Source organism: Oryx dammah, unplaced genomic scaffold (assembly GCF_014754425.2).
Source record: "Oryx dammah isolate SB20612 unplaced genomic scaffold, SCBI_Odam_1.1 HiC_scaffold_10, whole genome shotgun sequence".
NCBI classification, from domain to species: domain Eukaryota; kingdom Metazoa; phylum Chordata; class Mammalia; order Artiodactyla; family Bovidae; genus Oryx; species Oryx dammah.
The window spans coordinates 7,244,000-7,261,393 of record NW_024070194.1 but is presented as its reverse complement, the minus strand read 5'-3'; the positions used below and the strand labels follow the sequence as shown (position 1 = coordinate 7,261,393).

The window sequence follows — 17,394 nt, the reverse complement described above, 5'->3', positions numbered from 1 at the left end:
TTTTTTTTTTTTTTTAATTTTTAAAAACTCCTTTGAAGAAGTAATTCTTCAAAAATTAGATTATAAATTAATTCAAATTTCATCTTTGCTGTCATCTTTTCAAATCATCTGTGTTTTTCCTGCTGCTGCTACTGCTGCTAAGTCGCGTCAGTCTTGTCCGACTCTGTGCGACCCCACAGACAGCAGCCCAATAGGCTCCTCTGTCCCTGGGATTCTCTAGGCAAGAATACTGGAGTGGGTTGCCATTTCCTTCTCCAGTGCATGAAAGTGAAAAGTGAAGTGAAATTGCTCAGTGTCCGACTTTTAGCGACCCCATGGACTGCAGCTTACCAGGCTCCTCCATCCATGGGATTCTCCAGGCAAGAGCACTGGAGTGGGGTGCCAGTCCTTTGTTGATGTTGCTAATGTTAACAGACATGATGGCTGATAGTTGTTAAATCAACAGTTTTTTTCAAATTCTGTTTAGTACTAAGGCTGCCATAACAAAATGCCACAGGCTGAGTGGCTTAAACAATAGAAATTTATTTTTTACAGTTCTGGAGGCTGGAAGCCGAAGATCAAGGTGTTGGCAGTCTTGATTTCTCCTGAGACCCCTCTTCTTGACTTGTAGATGGCTGCCTTCTCCTTGTGTCTTCATGTGGCCTTTTCTCTGTGTGTGTGCATTTCTCGTGTCTGTCTCTCTTCTCATAAGAACACTAGTCCTGTTGGATTAGAGCCCTACTCTTATGACCTCACTTAACTTTAATTACCTTCTAAAAGGCCCTATCTCCAGATAGAGTCACATTGAGCTTTAGGGCTTCAACATACGAATTGTGGTTGGGAAGGGGATACAGTTCAGTCCATAATAGCCAGTGTTAACATATCTCACTTCAGGCATTGGACGGCTTCCTATTTGTGGTGAATCGTGAAGGAAACATTGTATTTGTGTCAGAAAATGTCACCCAGTACCTGCAGTATAAGCAAGAGGACCTGGTTAATACAAGTGTCTACAATATATTGCATGAAGAAGATAGAAAGGATTTTCTTAAAAACTTACCAAAATCTACAGGTAAGTTTTTAAAGTATATTTTCCAAGTAAGTTAAAAAATTTTTTTTCTTAATCATTTCTTAGAAAGTTGAATATACTTTTGAAAGTCAGTGATGACTCTATAGAACAGGGAAAGCTGTAAATAGCAAAATTTTCAAATATGAATTTAAAATTTGGTATACATTTCATGGGTCTAAGATATACAGTGAGTTACAAAATATGTGAGATACCTGTTGAATTTGAAATTGAAGTTATTCCAGTGTTTTATATATTGTCTCTTTGAAATGTATTGTACTGTGGAAGATGTATAATGAGAAAATATATACAGCTCAAATTCTTTTTTTCTTGTTGGCAAATAGTTGATTTATAGCTTAAATTCTTGATAATAGTCATAGACTGAATTGCCAGCCTTCACAAAACTCCTTTCTGTTTGTTTCCTAAAGTTAATGGAGTTACCTGGACAAATGAGACCCAGAGACAAAAAAGCCATACATTTAACTGTCGTATGTTGATGAAAATAGCCCATGACATTCTGGAAGACGTAAACACCAGTCCGGAAATGCGCCAGAGATACGAGACGATGCAGTGCTTTGCCCTCTCCCAGCCGCGGGCTATGATGGAGGAAGGGGAAGGTGAGAGCCATCGCTTGCCCATGATGTTTTATCAGGCAGTAGCAGCCAGACTTGTTTAATTCTTCCTACTGAATCCCATGTTCTTACTTGCCTATTAAATAGACGCATCAAAGGTTAACTTTTCTGTTGTAGACTTGCAGTCCTGTATGATCTGTGTGGCACGCCGCATTACCACTGGAGAAAGAGCATTTCCATCAAGTCCTGAGAGCTTTATCACTAGACACGATCTTTCAGGTAGAAACTGTGCATGTGTGTACAGTTTGTTCATTTTGGAAATTTTTATAAGTTAACTTTTTACAGCCTGTTCTGTCTTTAAGTGCCCACGCCCACTGTCATGAATACTTTGCATGGATTATTTCTGGTGTTTGTTATACAACCCTGAGAGAGATTCACTAAAACCGTAGGCATTTGAGTTGGGTGTGTTTGACATTTCAAACCCCTCAAATAAACTAACAACAAAAGAAGGTAGAGGTACCTGGCTTTCTCTCCAAATTGCATTTCACATCAGAAGCCAGTGTTTCTTTTCTGTAACTTCAAACTCATTTTTCATAAACACTTTTCAAAAATTTGGGTAATTTAATGAGAATTACTGGGAGTAATTCTTGACCTGAGCATGAATTTTAATTTTGGTCTGCCCTTTTGCCTATGAGAGTAAAGAATGAAAGCCATTGTAGTTAAATAAGGCACAATGATGAAATTAAACACAGTGGCAATTTTCTGTTTAATAGGGAAAGTTATTACTATAGACACCAATTCACTGAGATCCTCCATGAGACCTGGCTTTGAAGACATAATCCGAAGGTGTATCCAGAGATTTTTTAGTCTTAATGATGGGCAGTCATGGTCCCAGAAACGTCACTATCAAGAAGGTAAGGAATTTGGAGGTTGATTCTTGATCTCATTTGTCATCATGTTTGGGTGGCAATGGCACCCCACTCCAGTGCTCTTGCCTGGAAAATCCCATGGACAGAGGAGCCTGGTAGGCTGCAGTCCATGGGGTCGCTAGGAGTCAGACACGACTGAGCGACTTGACTTTCACTTTTCACTTTCATGCATTGGAGAAGGAAATGACAACCCACTCCAGTGTTCTTGCCTGCTGGATCCCAGGGACGAGGGAGCCTGGTGGGCTGCCGTCTATGGGGTCACACAGAGTCGGACACAACTGAAGTGACTTAGCAGTAGCAGTTGGGTGCTGTAGAGCCTTAAGAGAGTGAGTGAGAGAGAGAGAGAGAGAGAGAGAGAGAGAGTGTGTGTGAGTGAGAGAGAGAGAGAGAGAGTGTGTGTGTGTGTGTGTGTGTGTGTGTGTGAGAGAGAGACAATAGTTGTTTTCATCTGTGTAGGGGAGGAAAATGATTGTCGAACATTGTTATTTTAGCCTGTTCCTAATTTTGGTGAGATTCAGCCCTTCGCTGGATTTTGAGGATGTTGGACTTGCATATTTACTTTCTTTTTTCCCCTGTATGTGTGTGTTTTGCCAATTGTATTTGCGACTAATAGGATGTTTTCCCCAACAGCTTATATCCATGGCCATGCAGAAACCCCACTGTATCGATTCTCTTTGGCTGATGGCACTATAGTGACCGCACAAACAAAAAGCAAACTCTTCCGAAATCCTGTAACAAATGACCGTCATGGCTTTGTCTCAACCCACTTTCTTCAGAGGTAATGGTTGATTACTGTGAGTTCTCATGTTAAATGCAGCAGTATTCTCAAGATGCTTTATTGTTAATGTAAAAAGGGAGAAAAATTAATGAGGAAAATAGGTTGTTGGGTTTGCTCAAGTGCACTTAGATTCTTGTAGTATGATGTTTATTTTTTTAAGGTTACATTTCTGTGTGAGAGTGAGGATTTGTTCATTAAGTAATTAATTCCTGGGAAAGCTGGAGGATAGGAAGGCTAATGGGTAAAAGAATACATAAAATCTGACTGTTACTTTTCATTTCTAATGATACATTACATTACTTTTAAGAATGGAATTTAAAATTTGGAGGTAGACTTCAAGAAGAAACGCTTACTGTTACTATTGCTAACAGTAGATGAGCAACACATGAAGGAGCAGGAGGATATTAACCCATAAATTATTTGTAGGCACTTCCAGGTTAACCCCTCAGTATAGGGGAATTGCAGGGAATTGCATAGGGAAAAGCCCCATCGAGATTCCAGCTAACGTAACTTTGGGTCCTTTATGGTGCTCTCATGGTGTCACTTGTTTAGATTTTGTGGCTTATTAAAATGTATGTTATTAGATTAATGACTGATGAATATTTAGATTGTTATGGTCACTAGATATTGGAATGATGCTCAAGAAGTTAAGTTTCTGGGACTTTTCATCTTTTTTTTTTTTTTTTTAAATCAGACTCAGGCTTTTAACACATGGCTGTAATTTAAAAATTTTAAAATTCATTTGGCTGTTTTGGGTCTTAGTTGTGGCTTGTGGGCTCAGTAGTTGCTGCGTACAGGCTTGGTAGCCCCGTGCCATGGGGGCTCTTAGTTCCCCAGCTGCAGGTTGAACTGGCTTCCCCTGCACTGGAAGGCAAATTCTTCATCATTGGTCCACCAGGGGAGTCCCCATGCCTGTAATTTTTTAGTAGAACTTTGATGTTCTGTTTCTTTGCAGGGAACAGAATGGGTATAGACCAAACCCGAATCCTGTTGGACAAGGCATTAGGCCTCCAGCAGCTGGATGCAACAATTCAGTAGGCGGCTTGAGTATGTCACCAAACCCAGGCTTACCGATGCTGAGCAGCAGGACTTACAGTTTAACTGATCCTGGCACTGCGGGGCAGATGAGTGGAGCCAGGTATGGGGCTTCCGGTAGCATAGCCTCCATGAACCCCGGGCCAGGCATGCAGTCACCATCTTCCTACCAGAACAGTACCTACGGTCTCAACATGAGTAGCCCTCCACACGGGAGCCCTGGTCTCGGCTCCAACCAGCAGAATATCATGATTTCTCCTCGTAATCGAGGGAGTCCAAAGATGACCTCACACCAGTTTTCTCCTGTTGCAGGTATTTGTGTTGCATTTTGTTTTATTTTTTAGTAATTCTTTTCTTTCCATACCACTGTAATTGTTGTTAATTTGTTTTAAAATAGAAACTTCGAACTGGTAAGTGGTGTTTGTTACAGCATATGATCGTTTATTTCTTTTCCTGACTTTTTTTTTCCAAATCCAGGTGTGCACTCTCCCATGGGATCTTCTGGCAATACCATGAGTCACAGCTTTTCTAGCAGCTCTCTGAGTGCCCTTCAAGCTATCAGTGAGGGCGTGGGGACTTCTCTTTTATCTACACTGTCTTCACCAGGTCCCAAATTGGATAATTCTCCCAATATGAATATAACTCAACCAAGTAAAGTGAACAGTCAGGATTCCAAGAGTCCCATAGGCTTGTATTGCGACCAGAATCCAGTGGAGAGTTCAATGTGTCAGTCAAATAGAGATCACATTAACGACAAAGAAAGTAAGGAGAGCAGTGTGGAAGGGTCTGAGAATCAGCGGGCTCCTCTGGAAAGCAAAGGTCACAAAAAGTTGCTGCAGTTACTCACCTGTTCTTCTGATGACCGGGGTCATGCCTCCTTGACCAACTCCCCCCTGGACTCAGGTTGTAAGGACTCTTCCATTAGTGTCACCAGCCCCTCTGGCGTCTCCTCTTCCACCTCCGGAGGTGTATCCTCCACATCCAACATGCATGGGTCACTGCTGCAAGAGAAGCACCGGATTTTGCACAAGTTGCTCCAGAATGGAAATTCACCAGCAGAAGTAGCCAAGATTACTGCCGAAGCCACTGGGAAAGACACTAGTAGTACGACGTCTTGTGTAGAAGGAAACGTCAAGCAGGAGCAACTCAGTCCTAAGAAAAAGGAAAGTAACGCTCTGCTTAGGTATCTGCTGGACAGGGACGATCCTAGTGACACGCTCGCCAAAGAGCTCCAGCCCAAAGTGGAAGGCGTGGACAGTAAAATGAGTCAGTGCAGCAGCTCCACCATTCCGAGCTCGAGTCAAGAGAAAGACGCTAAAATTAAGACAGAAACAAATGAAGAGGTAACCTGTCTTCTGTATGTTCCAGCTTGATCCTTGTATTTCTTTTCTGTGTTTTAAAGGCACTGAGTCATACACAAATTCTTACTTTGTTTTTTAGGTTTATTTAATGGAAGTTAATCTGAAACTGTCATTTTTTTGGTAACTCTTCTGAGCAGTAGTAAAGTATATTATGTAATTTAGAAATATCAGATGTGTACGCTTTCAAATGTGACTTCACCTCATTAGCAGCCAATTTGAAATTTTTCATGAAGGTTTTTGTTGGAATGAGCACATTAGGTTGTTAAGTGTATAGAAGAAATGGGGAAAAATCCTTCTGAATTAAGGAAGATAATTTTGATTTTTACCTAAAATCAAGTTTCATGTACATGATCACATTTCCCAGAGACGTTAATATGCACCTGAGAAAATTAAGTCTTGGAGAAGTTCTACTGTTAGGATGTCTGTTTAATTTTTTTAGTGTTTCCCAAATGTACTGATCAAAAACCCTTTTTAAAGCATAGCCATGAATTTGTTGAACATCAGCTTGGCTTTATGTTGTCTTCATCGTTTGTGTTTTCAGAAGTATGTGTAGAGGCAGACGTTGCTGTCAGCTCATGATTCTGACTAGTTTGCTGGAAAATATCCTTCAGTTTGAGAATTAAATATCTAGAGTAAATTTTAAAATGCCCCTTTGAAAGCATTTCCAAACCTATCGATTTATCTCAGTATTTGAATCTGTGTTTTACTTTTAAGGTAGAAGTGTAGGGATAGTCATAATCACCCAGCCTCTATGTTGGGCATTACCATTTAGGGTAACTATTGTATTTTACTTGTTCCCATTTCATTTCTTCTGATGAATATGTTTATACCTATGTATCTCGTAATGAACACAGGTTAATTAAAAAAAATATTTTCAGGGATCTGGAGACTTGGATAATCTAGATGCTATTCTTGGTGATCTGACTAATTCTGACTTCTACAATAATTCCATATCCACAAGTGGTAGTAACCTGGGAACTAAGCCACAAATGTTTCAAGGAGCTAATTCTCTGGGTAAGAAAGAACTAGATTTTATTCTTGCTGCCTTTTGAACTTTTCCTGCACACCTGTGTTTACTCTTACATTAAGACTAGGATCCAACTTTAAAACGTGTACTCTGCCTTAGTTTTTTTTTTCTTACTAATTTATAACATAGATGCTTTAAAAAGCTTTTTGTACCGTTTCCTATTTCTAACTAATATGAGGCCAGCAATCACGGAGCTTACAGGAAAACATTCTTCTTTGGTTGCTACAGGTGAGTCGTAGGTACTAGGTCCCTACTAGTACCTTTATTTGTCTTGGCCACAGAGAATCAGATTAAAAAGCAAATCAAAACCTGTCCTTTGATACTAATTTACTTTGGTGTTTGCTGGTTTCACCTAACTTTTCGCCTGTAGCTGAGTACTTCTAGATTCATCAGTGTATCAAGGATATATTATATGTATCAATTGAAAAAGAGTAATCCGACAATTACCTGGAAAGGTGGTTATTCATTTTTAGTGGCACTGTTTCCTCAACTGTAATGCATAGATAGTTAGATCAATCTAATAGATTGGAAAAAAGATTTGGAAACTTTATGTTATAGTCCTTATTTGACTAGAAGCAACTTATCTGGTTACATTTAAATGTAAAATTTTAAACTTTAAGTATGCATACTGAGGAACTTCCAGAACCTTGAAACATTGGTAAAATCTTTACTATTTAATATAAAGTGAAGCTGAATGAGAATGACCATTTCAGGCTGTAGAAAAGTGCCCAATACTTCAGCCAACACCAGGACTCTTGTTTTCTTTCTTTATTTGAAATAGGAGGCCAATTTTCTTTATTCTTTTGAATTTCTTTTGGTGCTAAGTGTTTATTTTGTAAAAGAAGACAGTGTTCATTTTGGGAAGAAAGATATTCTTGGATGGGTGGTATTGGTATTCATGTTTTGTACTTAATTATGTACTGCACCATCAGAAGATACTTATGTATCATGCTTCTGTGTTTTTAACAGGTTTGAGGAGTCCGCAGTCTGTGCAGTCTGTCCGTCCTCCGTGTAACCGGGCAGTGTCTCTAGACAGTCCTGTTTCCGTTGGCTCAAGTCCTCCAGTAAAGAATATTGGTGCTTTCCCCATGTTACCAAAGCAACCCATGTTGGGCGGCAATCCAAGAATGATGGATAATCAGGAAAATTACGGCTCAAATATGGGTATGTTATTTCTAATTAATATCAGCTCAGTTCAGTTGCTCAGTTGTGTCTGACTCCTTGTGACCCCATGGACTGCAGCATGCCAGGCTTCCCTGTCCATCACCAACTCCTAGAGCTTGCTCAAACTCATGTCCATTGCGTCAGTGATGCCATCCAACCATCTCATCCTCTGTCATCCCCTTCTCCTCCTGCCTTCAGTCTTTCCCAGCATCAGGGTCTAATTTAAATTTCTTTTGGGAAAAGCAAATTTAAAATACTTATAGCCACTCAAATAGAGTTAAATAGATTTTTGAATAACAGGAGCATGTTTCTTTCATGAGCATCCTTCACTTATTCTGTGTCTTGGTGATTTAAACTCTCAAAGAGGCTTTCTGTCCAAGACATTTTATTTTCTTTATTTTTGGCTGTGCCATGTGGCATGTGGAATTTCAGTTCCACAACCAGGTATTGAACCTATGTCCCCTGCATTGGGGACATGGAGTCTTCACAATAAAGTGAGTTGTGAATTTTTAAATTTCCCAGTGCATAATAGTTAGGTTGCATTATACTGTAGTCTCGCTCTTTAAAAAAAAAATTGTATAGTTTTGGCTGTGCTGGGTCTTTGTTGCTGTGTGGACTTATCTCTAGCTTTGGCGAGTGGGCACCAGTCTCTAGTTGTGGTGTCTGGGCTTCTCGTGGTGGCTTCAGTTGTGGTGGTGCACAGGCTCTAGATACATGGACTTCAGTACTTAACAGCTCCTAGGCTCTAGAGCACAGACTCAGTAGTTGTGGCATATGGACTTAGCTGCTTCAAGGCATGTGGGATCTTCCCGGACCAGGGATTAAACCAGGGATCCTCCTGAATTGGCAGGTGGATTCTTTACCATTGCGTCACCAGGGAAGCCTATACTGTCGTCTCTTAAGTGTGCAATAGTGTTATGTCTAAAAAGAATGTTGTTGTTTGTGTCTAACTCTTTGTGACCCCATAGACTGTAGCATGGCAGGCCTCCCTCTCCTTCACCATCTCCCCAGGTTTGCCCAAGTTCATGTCTATTGCATTGGTAATGCCATCCAGCCATCTCATCCTCTGATGTTGCCCTCTTCTCCTTCTGCCCTCAATCTTTCCCAGCATCAGAGACTTTTCCAATGAGTTGGTTGTTCACATCAGATGACCAAAATACTGGAGCTTCAGCTTCAGCATCAGTCCTTCCAGTGAGCGTTCAGGGTTGATGTCCCTTAAGATTGACTGGTTTGATCTCCTTGCTTTCCAAGGGACTTTCAGGAGTCTTCTCCAGCAACACAGTCAAAGGCATCAGATCTTTGGTGTTCTGCCTTCCTTATGGTCCAGCTCTCACAACCGTACGTGACCACTGGGAAGACCATAGCCTTGACTGTATGGACCTTTGTCAGCAGAGTAATGTCTCTGCTTTTCAACACACTGTCTAGGTTTGTCATAGCTTTCCTGCCAAGAAGCAGCTGTCTTATTTCATGACTTCAGTCACCATCTGCAGTGATTTTTGGATCTCAAGAAGAGGAAATCTGTCCCTGCTTCCGCCTTTTCCCCTTCTGTTTGTCTTGAAGTAATGGGGCCAGATGCCATGATCTTAGTCTTTTTAATATCACTCTTTCACTCTCTTCCTTTACCATCATCAAGAGTCTTTTTGCTTTCTGCCATCAGAGTGGTATCATCCACATATCTGAGATTGTTGATGTTTTTCCCGCCTATCTTGATTCCAGCTTGTAACTCATCCAACCCAGCGTTTCCCATGATTTGCTCAGCATATAGGTTAAACAGACAGGGTGACAGCAGACAGTGCTGTTGTGCTCCTTTCTTAATCTTGAGCCAATCACTTGTTCCATACAGGGTTCTAACAGTTGCTTCTTGACCTGCATACAGGTTTCTCAGGAGACAGATAAGATGGTCTGGTATTTCCATCTCTTTAAGAGCTTTCCATGGTTTGTTATGATCAACACAAAGGCTTTAGCTTAGTCATTGAAACAGAGATAGATGTTTTTCTGGAATTCCCTAGCTTTCTCTATGATCCAGCAAATGTTGGCAGTCTGATCTCTGGTTCCTCTTCCTTTTCTACCCAGCTTGGACTTCTAGAAGTTCTTGGTTAGCATAATGCAGAAGCCTAGCATGCAAAATTTTAACCTTGACCTTACTAGCATGGGAGATGAGTGCAATTGTCCGATGATTAGCACATTCTTTAGTACTACCCTTCTTGGGAGTTGGGATGAGGATTGACCTTTTCCAGTCCTGTGGCCGCTGCTGGGTCTTCCAGATTTACTGACATATTGAATGTAACTCCTTGATGGCATGATCCTTTAGGGTTTTGAATAGCTCTACTGGAATTCCATTGCATCCGCTAGCTTTATTAACAGCAAGATTCCTAAGGCCTACTTAACTTCAGACTCGAGAACGTCAGGTTCTGGGTAACTGACCACACCATCATAGTAATCTGGTTCATTAAGATCTTTTTATGGTTCTTCTCTGTATTCTTTTCATCTCTATCTCTTCAGTGTCTACTAGGTCTCTGCCATTTCTGTTCTTTATTGTGCCTATCTTTGGGCAAAATGTTCCCTTGATATTTCCAGTTTTCATGAAGAGGTGTCAAGTCTTTCTCCTTCTTTTGTTTTCTTCTCGTTTTATGTGCTGTTCATTGAAGAAGGCCATCTTGTCTCTCTGCTCTACTCTTTGGAACTTTTCATTTAGTTGGATGTGCCTTTCCCTCTCTCCCTTGCTTTTCATTTCTCCTCTTTCTTCAGCTGTTTGTAAGGCCTCCTCAGATGACCACGCTGCCTTCTGGCTTCTCCTTTCCTTCGGGACGGTTTTGCTTGCTGTTTCCTGTACAGTACCATGGGCCTCCATCCATAGGTCTCCAGGCACGCTGTTAGCTAGACCTAATGCCTGGAGTCTTACTCGTTACTCCACTGCATATTCATAGGGGAGTTGACTTAAATTCTACCTGGCTGGCCTAGTGGTTATTCCCGCTTTCTTTAGTTTAAGCCTGAATTTTGATATGAGAAGTTTGATGATCCGAGCCACAGTCAGCTCCATGTCTTGTTTTTGCTGACTGTATACAGCTTCTCCATCTTTGGCTACAAAGAATGTAATCAACTTGATTATGATATTGACCATTTAGTGACATCCATGTGTGAAGTCATCTCTTTTGTTGTTGAAAAAGGATGTTTGCTATGACAAGTGCATTCTCTTGGCAGAATTCAGTTAGCCTTTCCCTTGCTTCATTTTGTTCTCCAAGGCCAAACTTGCCCGTTACTCCAGATATCTCTTGACTTCCTACTTTTGCATTCCAATCCCCAGTGATGAATAGACTATCTTTTCTGGTGTTAGTTCTAGGAGGTCTTCTAGGTCTTCATAGAACTGATCAATTTCAGCTTTTTCGACCTTGGTGGTAGGGGCGTAGATTTGAATTGCTGTGATGTTGAATGGCTTGCCTTGGAAACGAACCGAGATCATTCTGTCATTTTTGAGGTTGCACCCAAGTACTGCATTTTAGACTCTTTCGTTGATTATGAGGACTACTCCATTCCTTCTATGGGATTCTTGCCCACAGTAGTAGATACAATGGTCATCTGAATACGCCATTCCCGTCCACTTTAGTTCACTGTTTCCTAAGATGTCGACGTTTATCCTTGTCATCTCCTGCTTGACTACATCCAATTTACGTTGATTCGTGTACCCTAATATTCCAGGTTCCTATGCAGTACTGTTCTATACTGCATCGGATTTTACTTTCATCACCAGACACATCCAAAACTGAGTGTTGTTTTCACTTTGGCCTGACTGCTTCCTTCTTTCTGGGGCTGTTAGTAGTTGTCCTCCACTCTTCCCCAGGAGCATCCTGGACACCCTCAGACCTGCGGGGCTCATCTTTTGGTGTCATGTCTTTTTGAAATGAAGCTATGAGCCATGCTGTGTAGGGCCTCGCCATATGGACAGGTCATAGCAGAGAGTTCTGACAAAACGTGATCTACTAGAGGAGAGGATGGCAAATCACGTCAGTATACTTGGTGTTAGAAACTCATGAACCGTATCAAAAAAGAATGTACTTAATTTAAAAACATGTTATTGCTAAAATATGCTAACCATCGTCTGACAACGCAGGGTTGCCACAGACCTTCAGTTTGTAAAAATGGCAGTACAGGCCACAGTACAGCAAAGGTATGCCTGGGGGGCCTGTCAGAAATTGTTGGCCAGCCCTAATCTGAGGATGACAAAGCACTTTTTTGTCAAGGATCATGTGTCTTAATGATCGCACCTGTATGACATAAGAATTTCTTTCCAATATGGAAAATACCTCATCATTTCTGTTTCAGGTGGGCCAAACAGAAATGTGACTGTGAATCAGGCACCTTCCTCAGGAGACTGGGGCTTACCGAGCTCCAAGGCCAGCCGCATGGAACCCGTGAATTCAAATGCCATGGGGAGACCAGGAACTGATTATAATGCTTCTTTACCCAGACCTGCCATGGGCGGCTCGATGCCCGCCATGCCACTTCGGTCCAATAGCATCCCAGGTGCGAGACCAGTGACGCAGCAGCAGCAGCAGCCGCCACAGATGCTTCAGATGCGTAAGTAGCCCCTTCAGAAGAAAAGAAAACTGGATGTTTTAGGCCAACTTTTGCTATTGACTTAATTTGAACATTTACCCCCCCCACCTTTTTTTTTTTTTTTTGCTCCCCCAGGGCCTGGTGAGATTCCCATGGGGATGGGGGTCAGTCCTTATGGCCAAGCAGCACCATCAAACCAACCTGGTTCCTGGCCAGATGGCATGTTGTCCATGGAACAAGGCCCTCATGGGACCCAAAATAGGTGGGGCTTTATTAAGTGGCTCTATAGAGAATGGAAGCATTGGATTATCTAGAAGAGGGTTAGAGCATAGGAACAAACCTGGAAGAGAATGAGAAAAACTCTCTATGAATGAGGTACTCATTGCCATCTGTGTGTAAAATAACGGCGAGCCAGCAGGCGGCGGTGGTGACTGGAGAGAGGAGGGACGGCGCTGTACTGTCAGCCGCCAGGACTGAGGGGTCGTGCCTGGAGCTGCCGTGTGTCACAGTTGTCTCATGTAACAGTCCTCTGCCACGCGGAGGGGATAAGCTGGCACTAGTTTGACAAGCTAAATGGTGCTCGGAGGGTGAGCCTTGCTTTTTTGCAAAGTTCATTATTAAGGATTGGATAATTCTTTTTTAAAACTGTTTAAAACATTTCAGGGATGAAGGTGGAAGTAAAATAAAGCACTCTTCTGTTTTTGTGGCGGAGAAGGCGATGGCACCCCACTGCAGTACTCTTGCCTGGAAAATCCCATGGGCGGAGGAGCCTGGAAGGCTGCAGTCCATGGGGTCGCTGAGGGTCGGACACGACTGAGCGACTTCACTTTCACTTTTCACTTTCAAGCACTGGAGAAGGAAATGGCAACCCACTCCTGTGTTCTTGCCTGGAGAATCCCAGGGACGGCGGAGCCTCATGTGCTGCTGTCTATGGGGTCACACAGAGTCGGCCACGACTGAAGTGACTTAGCAGCAGCAGCAGCAGCTGTTTTGGGGATTATGCCTGTATTTCACTTTTTAGCTTGGCCAGTAACTCGTTTGCATGAAAGAGGCCACCGGTCAATGTCAGCTGTAACTTGAGTTCTACAATAAATTAAATAAAAGTGAATTGATCTGTTGAAAAGATGGAAGTGTAATGACATGAGTTTATTGGCTTGATTGTTTCTCTGCTCGGTAGAGAGCAAATAGTTTCATCACAGAATTTTTCTGAGGCTGGATATATTGTCTAGCTCCATGCTCCTGTAATGTCGGAGAACTGTGGCATTGCTGTGGGTGTGTGGGGTTTGTCAGTACGTGAGCTCTGCGGGCCATGTATGAAACCAAGTTAATTTGGTAGATCCCCAGACTCAGTTCAGCATGTCTCCCTTTTTTCTCATTCTTTTTTTGATTTTTCCAACCTGCAAGTATTTTAACTGTCACTTCTGTTCTAGTAGGGTCTTAAAAACACTGCCCTCTTCATTCCTCCCATCCTTCTCCCTGCCCCTGCCAAATCTCTGCTGTCCTCTAGTATCTAGCAGTTAGGTTTTGGTGGTGGGGTTGGAAGTTGTGAGCTAGGATGTGGTGGTTGAAGATGACCTGGTGAGGTTTAGAATGATGGGTCTTCAATTTAAATTTATCCCACTTGTTATACTCTGCTGTTCTGTTAGTTTATAATTAATACTGGTATCATTTGAGTTACTGCATGTTAAAAATATTGTGTGGGGTTACTTTGCTTTTTTTTCCAAAGAGGAAGAGCACCATTAGTTGATTACATGTCTCTTTTTAGGCCAATTCTTAGGAATTCCCTGGATGATCTGCTTGGGCCACCTTCTAACCTAGAAGGCCAGAGTGATGAAAGAGCATTGTTGGACCAGTTGCACACACTCTTGAGCAACACAGATGCCACAGGCCTGGAAGAGATTGACAGAGCTCTGGGCATTCCTGAACTTGTAAATCAGGTAGGTAGCAGTACCATGGAAGTAGGAGTGCGTGTGTGTGTGTATGTGGTGTATGTGTGTATGTGTGGTTTGTGTGGTGTGTGTGTGTGTGTGTACAACAGAGCTCTGGGCCTTCCTGAACTTGTGTACCATGCAACTAGGGGGGTATGTGTGTGTCTGTGAGAGAGAAGCCATGTATGACAGCACCTGGTCTTTCCTTTTCCTTATGATAAAGCACTGTGTTCATGGGTATGAGCATTAAATTTAGAAAATACTTTTTAATTGTGATAGAACATCCAGCAGTTTGCTGTTTTATAAAGATGTCACATTTTAGGCACCCACAGAAATGATCCAGTTAAAACCACTATATGGTTTTAAAAATGCTGCTTTTTGCTTATGTTATAACATTGAATCCTTATTTTTATAATTAACTTCTCTTTACTACCTAGCAGACAAGTGTATACTCTGAGGAGGCAGACTTTTTTTTTGTGGTAAACAAAACCTGTTTACAGTGGTAAATCTGTGAACATCTCAACACCACTATCTCCTATTTGCAGTTATCTGTTCAGCTGTATGAAAATATGCCATTTATGAATCTATCTTTTGAAACATGAATTTTGTAGTGGATCTTTTCACATATAGGATGCATGTTTGGGGGCACTGTTTCAGTCTGTGTGTTCAGTGATAAGCAGGGAATGGTCCTTGGTTCTCAGGCTTTGTTGGGGAAACAGATATAAAAACGTGTGTACTCTAACGTGGCAACACTCTACAGAGCTTTTTAAAGGGTGGGTGAGAAACACAGAGCGGTGATGATGTCCTCCTGGAGTACCAGCCGTCTGTGGCCCTGCTGGGGAGGAGTGGTGTCTTACTGGCTGGGGAGGACGTGAGGGTCCCACGAGGACCACGAAACTAACTACCACTAGGATTTTACTGAAGCTGAAAATAGCTTTCTTTGTTCTCATGATAAAATAGTTAATGGTGCTTATATAAAAATCTGACAATCACAAAAGTCCATATGTTTTTAAAAAGTTGAACATCCTTTGTAATCTTGGCACAAAGAATCATAAGTAACTTTTGAGTATATATATAAAAAGTGGACTGAATATACTTTGGCAATCTGTTTTACCTTAAAGTTGTCAGTCATCTTTTTTGTTTAATATGTACATCTTTAATGGTCAAATAGTATCTATTTTATTAAACACTATTTAACCAGTTATCTACTGATGAAAATTTAATTGTTCCTCAGTTCAGTTCAGTTCAGTCGCTCAGTCGTGTCCGACTCTTTGCGACCCCATGAATCGCAGCACACCAGGCTTCCCTGTCCATCACCAACTCCCGGAGTCCACTCAGACTCATGTCCATCGAGTCAGTGATGCCATCCAGCCGTCTCGTCCTCTGTCATCCCCTTCTCCTCCTGCCTCCAATCCCTCCCAGCATCAGAATCTTTTCCAATGAGTCAACTCTTCACATGAAGTAGCCAAAGTACTGGAGTTTCAGCTTTAGCCTCATTCCTTCCAAAGAAATCCCAGGGTTGATCTTCTTCAGAATGGACTGGTTGCATCTCCTTGCAGTCCAAGGGACTCTCAAGAGTCTTCTCCAACACCACAGTTCAAAAGTATCAGTTGTTCCTGAGTATTGTTATAATTCTGTGAATTATGTACATCTTGTTCACGGAGGCTGTTTTCTTAGCCACAATCCAGGAGAAAGGATGATTGGGTTAGAGTGCTTATTTTAGAGGTTTATCTACATACTCTCGGGTGGTTTTCCTGAACGATTGCATAGCTGCTTTTCTACAGCAGCGTGTGATGACTACAGTCCGTCACCCTCACCAGCACTGCTGGCCCGTCCCCTGAAGAGGAGAGAACCCACGGTGTGAATGAGCAAGTGACTGGACAAGTACTGAACGTGATTGTTCTTGCCAGTCTAATGGCCAACACAGATTCTTATTTTAAATCATATTTATCTGTTTAGCAAGATTGAACATATTTTTTATTTTTTGGTGATTGAGATGTGTTTAATAGTTCTGATGGGTTTTTATTTTGTTGATCTCAAATGGTGCTTTTTGTTTAGCTATTGATTTGCTTGTTGATTACCAGGTGGCTCAGCTGATAAAGAATCCGCATGCAATGCAGGAGACCTGGGTTTGATCCCTGGGTTGGGAAGATCCCCTGGAGAAGGGAACTGCTACCCACTCCAGTATTCTGGCCTTGAGAATTCCTATATAGTCCAAAGGTTGCAAAGAGTCAGACATGGCTGAGCAACTTTCACTTTTCATTTTCCTTTGTTTAACAAATAACTTGGCTTCTGTATGCCAATCAGTCTTTTCTTGGAGACTGAGGAGCAGTAGTGAACAGCTTAATTTCCTGCTCCCAGAGCTCAGGCATGGAGCCACACTGATGGAAGTAGACGTGATGAAGGTGCAGTTATGAGGAAAGGCATGTGATGCTGCGCGACCATTTTATTTAAGGAACCTTTTCTTAGGGTGGGGCGGGATGTTAAAATGTCTCTAAAAATCATGTTTACAGGATGACGGTTAACTTGTCCAATGTACTATAAATAGTTTGCCAAGTTTCTTTTAGCGGGAGCTTGTTTGTAGTTCATTCTTTAGTTTAAAAATGTTTCTGATTTCAAATCCAGGTTGACGAGATAGAGATTAATGGGGACTGGTTCGAATAAGAAAGGTTTTTCTGGAGAGATGACATATAAGTTGATACCTGAAGGATGAGAAAGAGCCAGCTAGGCAAACAGCTTAGGGGAAGGATGGTCTAGAAGAGAAACAGCTAAGGTGCTTAGCTAGGAAAGAGCTTGTGGGCTCTGGGAAGTGGCTGAGGTTGGTGAGAGCAAAGAGGGAGCGGTGTGAGCTGGGGAGGTACTTTCTCTGTGTATTAGGAGCCACGGAAGGATTGTCGGCAGAGTCCTCACTTGGCTGAATCTGGTCTTCCTTTCTTTGTTGTACTTTTTATTTTTTAGCAAAGTAATTTGTTTTTAAATTAAAAATAAAATGATAGAAAAATAT

At 41.8% G+C, this 17,394-nt stretch overlaps 1 protein-coding gene across 4 annotated transcripts in view; it reads left to right on the top strand.

Annotated features, from left to right (window-relative positions):
* NCOA3 (nuclear receptor coactivator 3) overlaps window positions 1-17,394 on the top strand; it is a 127,568-nt gene that overhangs the window by 98,438 nt on the left and 11,736 nt on the right. For all 4 annotated transcript variants that reach the window (XM_040248114.1, XM_040248116.1, XM_040248115.1 and 1 more), the window contains 12 exons: window positions 874-1,048; window positions 1,471-1,659; window positions 1,792-1,893; window positions 2,388-2,528; window positions 3,174-3,321; window positions 4,277-4,668; window positions 4,834-5,699; window positions 6,596-6,731; window positions 7,714-7,908; window positions 12,229-12,483; window positions 12,598-12,724; window positions 14,228-14,399. In XM_040248114.1, coding sequence (XP_040104048.1) covers window positions 874-1,048; window positions 1,471-1,659; window positions 1,792-1,893; window positions 2,388-2,528; window positions 3,174-3,321; window positions 4,277-4,668; window positions 4,834-5,699; window positions 6,596-6,731; window positions 7,714-7,908; window positions 12,229-12,483; window positions 12,598-12,724; window positions 14,228-14,399 — 2,898 coding nt within the window. The remainder of the gene's footprint in view (window positions 1-873; window positions 1,049-1,470; window positions 1,660-1,791; window positions 1,894-2,387; window positions 2,529-3,173; window positions 3,322-4,276; window positions 4,669-4,833; window positions 5,700-6,595; window positions 6,732-7,713; window positions 7,909-12,228; window positions 12,484-12,597; window positions 12,725-14,227; window positions 14,400-17,394) is intronic.